Genomic DNA, 12,713 nt, shown 5'->3' on the forward strand with positions numbered 1-12,713 from the left:
TTTCTTCTTCGTTCTTATAATCCGTAGCCGACAATAGCAATTTAAACTTTATTTCCGAAGCTAACTTTACTTCGAACATCTTAAGCGGTATACTTAATAAAAGCTTCGTCGCGATCTTCGAATCGAACTTAAAGTTAAAATTAAATAAAGCGTCGAAAAGTTAAGTTAGCGACTTAATCTTTAAAGTAATTAATTCGATTATAAATTATATTAATCTGCAAGTTAAAAAACTTTTTAATTATAAAACTTACTTTATTAATTTCCTTTTTTTCATTCGTAAACTATAGTTCATAAATGAACGGCATTATTACTAAAGCTTTTGTAGTGCTTACCAGCACTAAGATCAGGAAGAAATTCTGTAGATTGAATAAAGCTTGGTATATTTTATTTAAGAAGCTCGTCAAGATCTATGTATATGTACTTAAGAGCTTTAATATGCTAAAGGCGCTATTAAGCGAAGTTATATAATATGTTATATATAGCTTAAGTAGAATTATGCTTGTTCCGCATAACACACTTTTTAAGTCAATAGCGTAGCTGTTAAGCTATAAGCAAATAAAAAAGAAAAAAAATAAATGATTAAGCTTTTTAAACTCGATATAAATAAAAAAGATTATTATCGCAGTTTAAATAAACAAATAACGGTTGTTATTATTAATTAAGTGTTAGTTAAGAATGCAATTCTTTTTTAAATCGGTCTTATTACGTAACGAAAGTCTTTAACGCCGTCTTTGTTGCGTTGCTATATAAATAAGAGCGCGTTCTTTTTTATTATAATAAACACTTAACTTTTATTTATTTACACAATGCTTTTAAGCAAGTAACTTAGTTTAATAGAATCGTTAAGCGCGGCCAAGACCGTTTAAAAGTAAATGCTTTTAATAGATTAATATATCTATGCTGATTATTAAAAGAATCTTTTCTTTGCTTTAGCTATTGCTGCTATTATAATTGCGGCGGTTGCGGCGGTTATATTACGCACTTTTACTTTCGAAGCTTCGCTTTTTTCTTTAGACCTTTTTATTAAGCGCTTGCTTATACTAACGACCGTTAAAGCTTTAAAGTGCATCAAGTGCATTAATAATAAGATTATATCGAAGTTTAATAAAGACTATTATAATTGCGATACGAGCGTTATTCGTTGTTTTCGATGTGTTAAAGATAGCTATAGCAATTGCACCGCTGCTTTTGCCGCTGCTAACACCGCTTTCGATAACTTCGTAAGCGCTAAAAATAATAATGCTATATAAAAAGTTCGTCGAAGTCTTTAAAATGCTATACGATAATAGCTCGCTTTAAATGCTGCTTTTTTAAAAGGTGCTGCTAGTAGTCCGAGCGGTCTAACGAATAGAAGTAAAGGTTTTAAAAGTAGTTTCGATAGCTTTGCAAATTTTGCTTTTGCTTTTAAGACTTTTAATTTAAATATAACTTTTATTAAATTGAATAATCTTATAATAGCGAATCGTAATTCGATGACGCGGAGCGCTTCGAGCATATCACTTTTTCGTAAATCAAGCTTTTTAACTTACGAAATAATCTAATCTAAGCAGCTTTTTTTAATTAAAACTTCTTTTCGAACTTTATACAAAGGCTTCAATCTGCTGTTGTAGCAGCTTTTGCGCTTGCGCTAGCCGCTTTTATTACTTTCGTCGCTTTCGCTGCTTCCGTCGCTTTTGCAATTACCGTCGCTTTCGTCGCATTTATTATCGTCGCTCTTTTTACGCTAATCGTTGCGCTTGCCGCTTTCGCGGCGGCGCTCGCCGTTGCTATGACTTTTGCGAAGCGCCGAGCTAAAGTAAAAAGATTGCTAAAAGCTTTAGTCGATCTTTTGTTATAAGAAGCGAAAGGTAAAAGCGTATAAGATAAAATAGAATGACGGTTAGAATTGCTAAATAAATATTTTCTTTTAAATTACGTGCAAATAAAAAAAAAAAAAAAAATGTAATAAGTGAATAGCATATGCGTATTATTAAAGCTTTTCGATTGACGCGCGAGCGTCTTATAAATTTAAAAGCTTAATAAAGCTCTTAAACTTTTGTCGAATCAGGTTCTTTATAAGACCGTTAGCGTATATCTTTTTAATAAAGAGATATTGAATTTAAAAGCTCTTTTTAAAGTGCTTTTAACGCAGCTATATATTATAAATATCGACGTAGCGAAGCTTAATAAAGATACGCTCTTTTTTATTAGCTATAAGCTTGATTGTTTATTAATTATTATAATAAATTATTTAAAGCGTTGCAAAACGAAAGTACAGCTCTTTAAAAAACCGTTAAAGCGCTATAGTCTTTTTCATTATAAAAGCTATGTTAAAAAGCTCCGCTTTAATAGATAATATAATAATTGTATCTTGTTTTAAAGCTTTTTAAAAGATCGTACTTTCGAATAAAAACATAATGTACTTTTAAAAAGATCGCTTTGTCTTTTCGTTATCGGCGTAAAAAGCGTTAAAAGCTATTACTAGCTTTAATTTGCTGAACTAGCTGTATTAAATACTTTTAAAGCGCGAGCTAAATAGATATCGCAAATATTAGTTTATAGCTCGAAAATGCTCCGCGCTTAAATTAGTACTAAAGTAAAAAAGTTAAAAAGCTGCAAAAGCTATATTTAAGCGTAGCATAATCGCTATATATAACACGGATTTAACTTTCTTTTAATATTCTTTTACTTGCTTTCGCGAAGCTATCTTTTTATTTTTGATTAAGTTATAAAACGGTAATAGAATTGCTAAGCAGCGTTCGTCCGTAAGTTCGAATTTCTTAGCTATTTTTTTAATATAAGCGTCGTGTATAAGCGTTAGCGTTTTTCGCTAACGGTCTCGAGCGACTTTTATATTAAGAAACTATTTAATATCTTTTATCGCTTCGATCTTATACGCTTTATTAAGACCGTTAATAATCTCTTACGCTTTAAAAAGATTAAAGTAATAATATATAAGTTAAATATCGTTTACGTAAAACGCTATAAAGATTATCTTGTTTAGATTCGTAAAAATACACGATTCTTTATCGAGTAATATAAGCTTTAATTTATCGAGTGTGCTTATGAAGTCGAAATATTATAAAGCTAGCGAGTCTTTAAGTTTATATAAAGCTTTATTAACTTTTACGAGCATACTTTTTTACTTAAAACTAGCAAAGAGATAACACGTAATTAAAACGTTGTTTATATGTTTTATAGCGTTGATAAAATCGTTAACGATATCGAACTGTTTTACTTTTAAGTTAAATTCAATTGCTATAACTATTATGATCTTAAAAGATTTAGCTATTAGCGTAACCGCGTAAGTTAAATAGATAATAGATTCGTTTTAAAAGTCACTTTTAATAATAATCTTCGATTTGAACTTTATAATCTCTTCGAACGAGCTAATCTTGTATATAAACACTTATTTAAAAGGTATAAGTTTTAATTTAGCTTTACTTTCGAAAATCACTTTTTAGCAATTTTTTTTTTTTAGATTATTTAGCTTTATAAAAGCTCCGTCCTTGAATTTTTTATCGTATAAGTATCGTTATAGCTCTTTTTAATAAGTAAAAGGTTTTAAATGTTTTCGTTTTTGCGGATTAAGCTGTTTTAATAATAGCTTAAACGAAGTAGCAGCTGTTATAATAACGTGTAATATCTTATAATTTTTGTTATCTTCGCGCACAAGTTCGTTATTAACTTAAAAAGTCGATATAAAATCTAAAACGCGCGAATAGCGGTTCGAATCGGCGCGAGAGTTGTTTAAAAGAAGCTTATTAATACTTGCGTATATCTTCGCGCGTTTTTTAATACAGCTATTAATAAGTGAGTATTTTTTATTAAAGTCGGAATTTTATTTAAAGTGTTTATAATTTAATTTCTTATTATTAATACTCGCTTTAAAAAGGTTTAAAGGCTTTTCTTTAATTGTTCGGTTTAAATCTCCGCCGGTTGTTAACGTAAAAGCTTTCGTTAGTCGGCTTATAGCTTAGCTCTTCGAGCTTCGGCTTTAAATAATAACTTAAAGGTATAATATGCGCGCTCTTTTATTAAGGCCAAGTTTTTGCTCGTTTACGATGCTCTTCTTTGCTTTTAGCAATCTTAAAGCACTTTCGCTTTTGCTTTTAATTAAAAAGCTAGCGAGACGTTTAGCAGTATAGTTCGAATCGTTAAGATCTATTAGATCGTTTCGTAAAGCAGTTGCTTTTAATATAAACGTATTTATAAAGTCTTTAATTAAAGTTAAAGCTTTTAACGTTTATGCATCGCTCGGATTAAATAAAGTCGCATTTTTTAAGCTTTAATTAAATCTTTTTAAATCAACTTTTATAAAGTTTAACGGTTAATCACTTTTTATATTAATTATATTCGTCTTTTTTAAGCGATCTTTTATAACGTTCTTTATGTTAAACAAAGCGTCTTTTGTTTAACTAAAGTCTTTAATATCTTTTAATTTAATAACGATGCTTTTGATTTCGCTAATCGATTAGCCGATCGATTTTTTTTCGTTTTTAAAATAGAATTAAGTCTTATCGAACGTTACGTTACGTATAACAATCACTTTATAAAGTACAAAAACATAGACTTTGTATATGTTAAAAGCTATATATTTAATTAAATAGCTTATATATCTTTTTAGTTTAACTTTAAAAGCTTTTTTATTACGAAAAGCTTTTCGATTTTTAATTATTAAATACGCACGAGCGCTATACGCAATTAAACCGTTATAATTTAATCTTAAGTCGATATCGATCCGTATAAAGATCGCCGAATCGTATTATTTAAAATATTGCTTAAACTAAAGCTATAATACTTTATTCGGACTTTTTATAAAGCTTTTCGTTCTCGGTATTATATTATAAAAGTAGATAGCGGCTAGTATAATTTCAAGCTAAAGCTTTTTTAAAAGCTTTGCTTTTACTTTCATTTTAATAAACCGTTTTGTTACTTTTCTTTTAGCTTTTTCGGCTCTTTTATTAAGTTCGTAATTAAAAGATAATAAAAGCTTTAACTTGATCTTAACTTCTTTCGCTTATTTTTAATATTCGATAGAGCCGATAACGTTGATTGCGATTATCGAAAAATCGTTATTATAACGCATAACAGTTATTAAAAGACTATATTTGCGTTTCGTTTATGCTTTAAATTTTTTTAATACTTTTATAACCGTTAATTACAACTTGTCCTTTAATATAAAGCCGAATAGCTTTTTATTGTATTCATTTTTAATTATTAATAATTATTTGCTTTCGTTAAAACCGTTAAGAAAGTCGAATAGATTTTAAGCGATCTTATAAAATAATTTAGCTGCTTTGTTATTTAACGTACGGCGAAATATAAATTATTAAGCGTACGTAATAGCATATGCTTTATATTTAACCTTAATAATTCTTTTAAGTCTTATCTTTTTAGTATTATAAGCTAGCGCTTCGAGCGCTTTTTTGCTTAAATGATTTATTTGTAAATGTTAAAATACCGATAAATCTTCTTTTAAAGCTCGAAAGACATTGCTTTTTTAAAATTTATAACGTATTTGCAAGCGCTTTTAAATTATAAAGAACATTATTAAGTAAAAAGAGCTACGAATCAATTAAAATAAAGAATAATTAAATAGCTTATATTTAAAAAACGTAAAGTTGAACTTTTTTTTTAACTTTTTTAATACGACGCTTTTTTTAACTTTTTCGTAACGGAGAGTTGCGTTATATCTCGAGTATTATACGCTAGCTTTGCTTAAAAAAGCTTTTAAGATAATATTAATATTAAACCTTTTAATAATAACGACGTTTTCTAACTTTAAATCTTTTGTTTTAGCTTTATTTAATTCGTTTAAAGCTTTTTTAAAGACTTTAGTACTTCGCTCGACGATTAAAAGATTACTCGTTTTAGCTTCGATAAAGTCGATTAAGCGAAAGCGTTGAATTGACTTTAGCTTTAAAAGATTTTTATCGTTAATAAAATAAGTAGCGTCGTAATTATCGAAAAGAGTGCTATTAGATAGCTGATGCTTATTATTAACCGTATTATAAAGACCGTTAAAAGCAAGATTATCGAGCGTATTAAAAAGCTCGAGATCGATAATAGCTATTAATACTTTTTTAAAATATTTTAACTTATCGCTATTATTCGATTGCTTTTTTTTGCTTTTTAAAACGATCTTATCGATTTGAATTTATACTTAACTTTCTTTCGTAATTTCTTCTCGAAGCGCTTTAAACTTAAGCTTTTATAGCTTTTTTTTTATAACGACGATATTATCTCGGTTCGACTTTGCGAATCTACTTTCGTTAAGACCGTTAAAGCAATAGCGAAAAATTTTGCATTTGATTGCGTCTTAATAATAGTTTTTCTTTTTAAAGCACGAGCATTTAAAACCTTTAGCAAATCTTTTAAAGCTATCGGAGCGTTTACCGGATTGCTTAAAAGCAATATCGTTAGCTTTATTACTTTCGAAAGTATTGCGAGTAGTTTAATCTTTGAAAGTAACGAATACGTTAAAGAAGTTAAAGTTCGGATTGCTAATCTTCTCTTCGACTTAGCTTTCGTATTAATTAAAGTAGTCGTAAAAAGTGCGCTTTTAAAGCAATAATAGCTCGTCGTTTCGAATGACTTTTACGAGCTTTAGCGACGCTTAAGTTAATAACTATTTTTCGTTAATAGCTTTTAAGAATGCTTTTATCGCGAATATACTCGTCGTCTCGTAAAAATTATTTATTTTCGCTAACTTATAGATAGCTCGGTATTCTTTAATCTATACCGTTAAAAAGACGCTCTTTTGCTTAGCTGCTTATAAAGATTTATTATAATCTCGTATTATTGATAGCTTAAAGCTCGAGTCGAATAAACGGCATATTTTTTAAAGCTTTTTTATTAAGAATTAAATAAAAGTGTTATCTTTTTTTAAAGCTGCTAAGATCGCTTTTTCGAGAATAAAGCTTTTAACCGTCTTTTTAATCTAGTTTATAATTTAATTACTTTTATTACTTAAGACTTTTTAATTGTTTATAACGAAGTTGTATTCTTTTATATTATCGTTATACGCTTTTCGGACGTCTTCGAACTTAACGTCTTTTAGCTTTAAAAGTCTATTAAGATCGTTTGCAAGAGCTTTTAAGTGCAGTTCTTTTTAAGCCTTTCGTTAGCGGTTTTACTTTTAAAACCATTCGTTATTAAGCTCCGTTATTATCTTTATAACAGACTTCGTTTTTAATTTAATTTGCTCGATAAAAAAAGCAAGTTCTTTTACGCTAATATAAAGAAATGCGTATTATTTTATGCTAAAGCGCTTGATAAAGTATTTATAATTCGTAATCTATCTTAAGAAGTCGCTACGACTTATAAAGTTCGTTTTATTAATTAAAAAGACTTCTTTTACTTTATCGTTTATTATTATAACAATTGACTTTATAATTAAAGCTTTTAAAAATTAATTAAAGTTCTTAAAGGTAGTAAGTGTTAGTTATAAAGAATGAATATAATTAAAAAAAGATAGATTGCAAAATAAAAGTTATAATAAAGTAGCGTTAAAGTGACTTGCAAAATCCGCTTTCGATTAATTCGAAAGTTATTAAAAACTAACTAAATAGCTCGTAAATGCGAATATAGCTCTTAACTATAATGCTTACTAGCATTAAGATTAAGAAAAGATTCTGTAAATTAAATGAAGCTTAATATATTCTATTTAAAAAGCTCGTTAAGATCTATATATATATACTTAAAAGCTTTAATATGCTAAAGGCGCTATTAAGCGAGGTCACATAACATGTCATATATAGCTTGGGTGGAACCATGCCTGTTCCGCACAACAGCTTTTTTAACAGATTTAAAAACGTTAGCTAATTCGATATGTTCTTTAACCAAAGTCCGAATATCTTTAATAAAGTTAGCTAAAAAAGAATTTTCTCGATTTATAGCTTTAATAATCTTAGCACTTTAATCGGTCTTAAAAGCGAATGCGACGAAGTCGTCGAAAGCGGTATAAAAGTTTAAATCGAGTTCGTCGATTTTATAATACTTAATCGTCTTGTTTTAAATTCCGATAAGCAATCCGAAGAAAAACAAACGGCTTTATTCGGTCTTGCTTAAAAAGTGCATTAAAATAAGCTTTTCGAAGACTCGAAAGAAAGTGCGACAATAGTTTTTTAAGTTATTAACATCTCGTTTTTATATAGCAAATTCTCGCAAAAAAGCGATTAAATCTTTAATTTATTAAATATCGTTTTTACGAAACTCGGCTCTTAAAGCTTTAACAAAAGCAGCTTAATCTTTTTTAGCTTTTTATTCGAGCAAGCTCTTAATAACCTTTTTGCGAAAGTTATCGTAATAACGAAAGAGCTTAATAAACCGATTATTTTCAAAGATATTAAAGTTATTACAAGTCTTTTCGTACTTCTCGATAAAGTCGATGATATTAACATTATTAAAGCAAAAAGCTTTTAAAGCACTTAGCAATAGCATACGAGTAATTATAAAAGCGTAAAAGATAACAAAGTCGATTGAAATTAACGCAAAGCTTAATAAAAAGACAAAAAAAGCAAAAAGAAGAAGAATAATATAAATCTTAAGACCGGTGTTCATTTTAAAAAGCATTTCCGAAGCAAGTGTTTTCGATAAAGATAGCGGTAAAAGTTTAAGTTAAAAGTCGAAGTAAGATAAAAATAATTCGAAGCTTATAAAAATACGATTAAAAGATTTAATAAATTCAAAAGATTCTAACGAAAAGAAAAGTAATTCTGCGTCGACTTCGATATTAAAAATCTTAAGAAAGTTTTCGGTATTTTAAAGATCAGACATATATATATATTAAAAAAGATCGAGTTGATAAAAGGTTTTTAAATTATTTGATTTTAACTCGTAAACCGAGTTCACAAGTAAAATAAGCGATTTTCGTAAAGTATTCTCGATCCGAGATTAAAAAAAGTAGACCTTATGCAAAAGTAAACTAATAATCAAGATCAAAACTATAAAAAACTTAAAAATCAATTAATTAGCTTCGCTAATAACTCCGGACTATATCAATTGCTTTAATTTAAAATAAAAGCTAAAGTATAAAAAAGTATTTTCATTAATAAATGAAAATTCTTTCTTATTAACAATAGAAAAGAGTTTTTACCGAAAAGCCGAAATATTACACTTCGGTTATTTCGGCGTTTCGGTATCCGAACTTATCGAAAATAAAGTTTTGATTATTTTAAAATTGTAATTGTAAAGTGAAGTGCTAAATAAACGAAGATCAACTTGATTGCGAATCAAGCGATTATAATAAGCTATATAAAAACAAAGACTAAAAGTTTAAATCCTTACGTAAGTCACTAATATAAAAGCACTTAAAAAGATATACTATACAAAAGCTTAGCTTTAAGACTAGACTTTATAATCTTATAAAAGAAGTATTAAAAAAGGTAAATGGAAAGCTCGTTGATTGTTCTAGCTAAAAGATGTGTGCCCTCTTATAAAAGATGGGTCCGTCTAATATAGCCCTAATAGCCATAGCAGGTACCCCATCAAGCAAAGTGTTTACATTGCAAAAAAGGAAAAATTATAACGAAGTAGCGTTAAAGTAATATATAGAATCCGCTCTCGATAAATTCAAAGGTTATTAAAGACTAATTGAATAGCTCGTAAATGCGATATAGCTCTTAATTATAGTGCTGATTAGCACTAAAATTAGAAGTAGATTCTGCAAATTGAATAAAGCTTGGTATATTTTATTGAAGAAGCTCGTCAAGATCTATAAACATATACTTAAAAGCTTTAATGCGCTAAGGGCGCTATTAGGCGAGGTCACATAAGATATACTACGTCGCAGGCGTAAGTATTACCCCTCGAGGGTACGGAAAACAGGGGTTTTAAAGTGGAAACTAGACTTTTGAGGCACCCTCGAGGGGTAATACTTAGGCCTGTACCGTGGTAGCTTAGGTGGAACCTTATGCATGCCTGTTCCGGACCGCACAACACTTCGAAAAAGAAAATCAGTTTGCAAGTTGCAATTCAAATTTAGTTGCAATTATTAATTCTATTTAAAGTCAAAGAGCAAGAAGGATGTTAGAATATTAGGTTGTATCTGTATTCCTCGATATGGACTAGCCTCTTGGCTGGCCTCTTGGCTACTCCTTTGCATATAGCTCTTAGTTCTTAATCTACTACACCTTCTGCACTCCTGATTCTATCATTAAGGAAGGGCCCCAAAAGTTGCGACGTCAAGGCCCACTATTAAGTAGCGGGAATCAAATCTGTTTCATGCTCCTCTCTCCTTTGCTCGCCATGTATATCTCGTGAATAAAAACAGTATATGTCCTCGCATTAAATCTTTAACTTACATCAATCACATCAAAAGCATAAGCGTGAATTTCAATTGGAATCTATTTTGCGATGGAAATTCAAGGCCTTAAATTATAATCAATACGATTAACTCTCTTTACATACAAACAGAACCAGGCCGTGAAGATATCAAACTTCCTTGACGTTTTAAACGCCCTCGTCGTTTGGCCTTCCGGGATCCTACGTAGACTGCCCTCCCATCGTTGAATTAGGCAAGCAAATGACAGCCACCACACACACCAATGCACCGCTCCCGGCCAGATACAGAGGCCCGTTCAAACTCGTCTTCAGCAGGTGCGCCGCGATCAGCGGGCTGACAATGCTGAACAGACGACCGAAGAAGCTGGCGATCCCCGACGCGGTGCCCCGCACCGGGGCCGGGAACGCCTCGGGCGTCCAGCCATACAGGACTGCGTTGAACATCGACTGGAAGAAATATTCCATGAGGTTGAATCCAATGTTCGCCGCCTGCGTGTTGACCGTGGTAAAGAGAAAGAGCGAGACGGCCATCAGCGCCGACGCGATGACCATGGCCCACTTTCTGCCAATCCGCGGGACATAGACCATCAGCGATCCCAGGGCCACCCCGACGATGCCGGGCAGGTAGATGATCACGTAGTCGCGGTACGTATCGGCCACCGACACCTCGATGGCGGTGTTCTTGCGCAGCAGGATGGTCGGCAGGAAAGATCCCGCGATCGAGAAGGCCCAGTAGTCGAAGGCGTAGATGATCCACACCAGGATCGTGAGTCGTACCAGCGCCGGCGTCGCGAAGAGCATCTTCAGTCGCGGGACTTCATTCTTGAGCTGGTGCAGGAACGTCGTGTTGGTCATCTGCCCGGCGTCGAATTTGGCGGCCACGGGCGACTCGATGTGGCCCATTTCCAAAGCACGAAAGTCTTCCATGCGCACGCGGCACTTGTGCTTGTTGACCTTGGCAATGCTATGCAGCACCTTGATGGCTTCTTCGTCTCGGCCGCGGCCGATCAGGTACTTGGGGGACTCTTGGAATGTGAAGATGACGTAGCGCAGGAGGAAGATGAAAAGCGAGATCCCCCCCAGGGTGAACATCAGGTAGCGCCATCCCATGTTATCAGCCCTGCTGCAACAGGCTTCGTCTGGTGACCGGGTGGCTGACTTGCAGGACGGGATCCCGACTTCGCATGCATACCTCGGGACGAAGGCATACGCAATGCCGCTGCACACGACCACGCCGAGGGGCTGAAAGACGGACAGCATGGCCAGGAGAAAGCGTCGGTTCTGCACGATCGGTGAGTATCAGATCGCGTGTGCGTCAGGTCACCGGCGAGCCACGGCGGACGGACATACCTGAGGGAGGAACTCCAAGCAGATGGTCGTGTCGATGGGGATGTTGCCCCCGATCCCGAAGCCGTTGAAGGCCGTCAGGACCAGGATAGCGCTATAGCTACTCGGAGCGCCTAGACACAATCCAAAGATACACGAGATGAGCACGGTGCCGTTGAAGGCCCACTTCCGGCCGATGATATCCACGAGGATACCCCAGACAAAGGCCCCGGCACACAAGCCCGCGTTGAAAGCCGTGAAGATGTTTCCGAGCTCCCCACCTAGAGACCACCGACGGTCAGTTTGCCTGTTCTGAGATGGGGGGGGGGGGGGGGGGAGGGGGGGATGGATGGGAATGGGGATAAAAGGATTGAATGGATGAATAGATGAATAGATGAATGGATGAATGGATGAATAGATGAATAGATGAATAGATGAATAGATGAATGGATGAAAAGATGAATCAAACAATAGAATAATATGACAATGTGACAATGGAACAATAGATCCTACTGCTGAATCCCAGCTCCTGCTGCAGCGGAGTGGCGATCAGGCCGAACGCCTGCGCCCACAACAGATCGAGGAAGTAGCCCAGGCCGCAGAGGGTCCAGATGAACCACTGATACTTGCCCATGCCCATGGCGTTGAACTCCTCGTTGATCATGAGGGACTTCTTCTCGTACAGCGAGAAGCCGGGGTTGGGATCAACCAGGACGCCGGCATTGGCCTCATGGTGATGGGCATTGCTGGTGACAACTCGGATTTCATCGGGCTCTGAGGAGGAGAAGGAGGAGGAGATGTTAGATGACTTTTCTCGAGGGACAAGGGGAGGAAAGAAGAGGGAGAGGACATGGTCATGGTCGTCGCACTTAGGTTCAGCTTTCCATCATCTTCTTCGCCTCCACTCTCGTGATCCCGATAGCGATGCCGATCATCCAAATGATGGCCGACGGGGGACGATGCCTCTGACGCACTCATATCTGACAATTCGTGATAGCCGGTGCGTGTGCGGCTGCGTTCCGCGCGGCGAGGATGGAGTGGGTGGGAAGGGAAGGCGATGCGATAGAGCGACTGGGCATAAGGAAAGCGGTTATTGAGGCGCTGGGGGGACGACGGGAGCA

General features: G+C 34.2%; 1 protein-coding gene across 1 annotated transcript; it reads right to left on the reverse strand.

The window, feature by feature from the left end:
• Positions 1-10,467: 10,467 nt before the first annotated feature.
• On the reverse strand, positions 10,468-12,570 carry L3040_005081 (uncharacterized protein; the record flags this gene model as incomplete). Its single annotated transcript, XM_007291972.2, has 4 exons — positions 10,468-11,547; positions 11,617-11,873; positions 12,106-12,366; positions 12,462-12,570. The coding sequence occupies 4 exons, from the start codon at positions 12,568-12,570 to the stop codon at positions 10,468-10,470; spliced, it is 1,707 nt and encodes a 568-aa protein (XP_007292034.2).
• Positions 12,571-12,713: the final 143 nt, after the last annotated feature.

This window comes from Drepanopeziza brunnea (genome assembly GCF_022702325.1).
Source record: "Drepanopeziza brunnea f. sp. 'multigermtubi' strain 214-2 chromosome Unknown ctg8, whole genome shotgun sequence".
Taxonomy (NCBI): Eukaryota; Fungi; Ascomycota; class Leotiomycetes; order Helotiales; family Drepanopezizaceae; genus Drepanopeziza; species Drepanopeziza brunnea.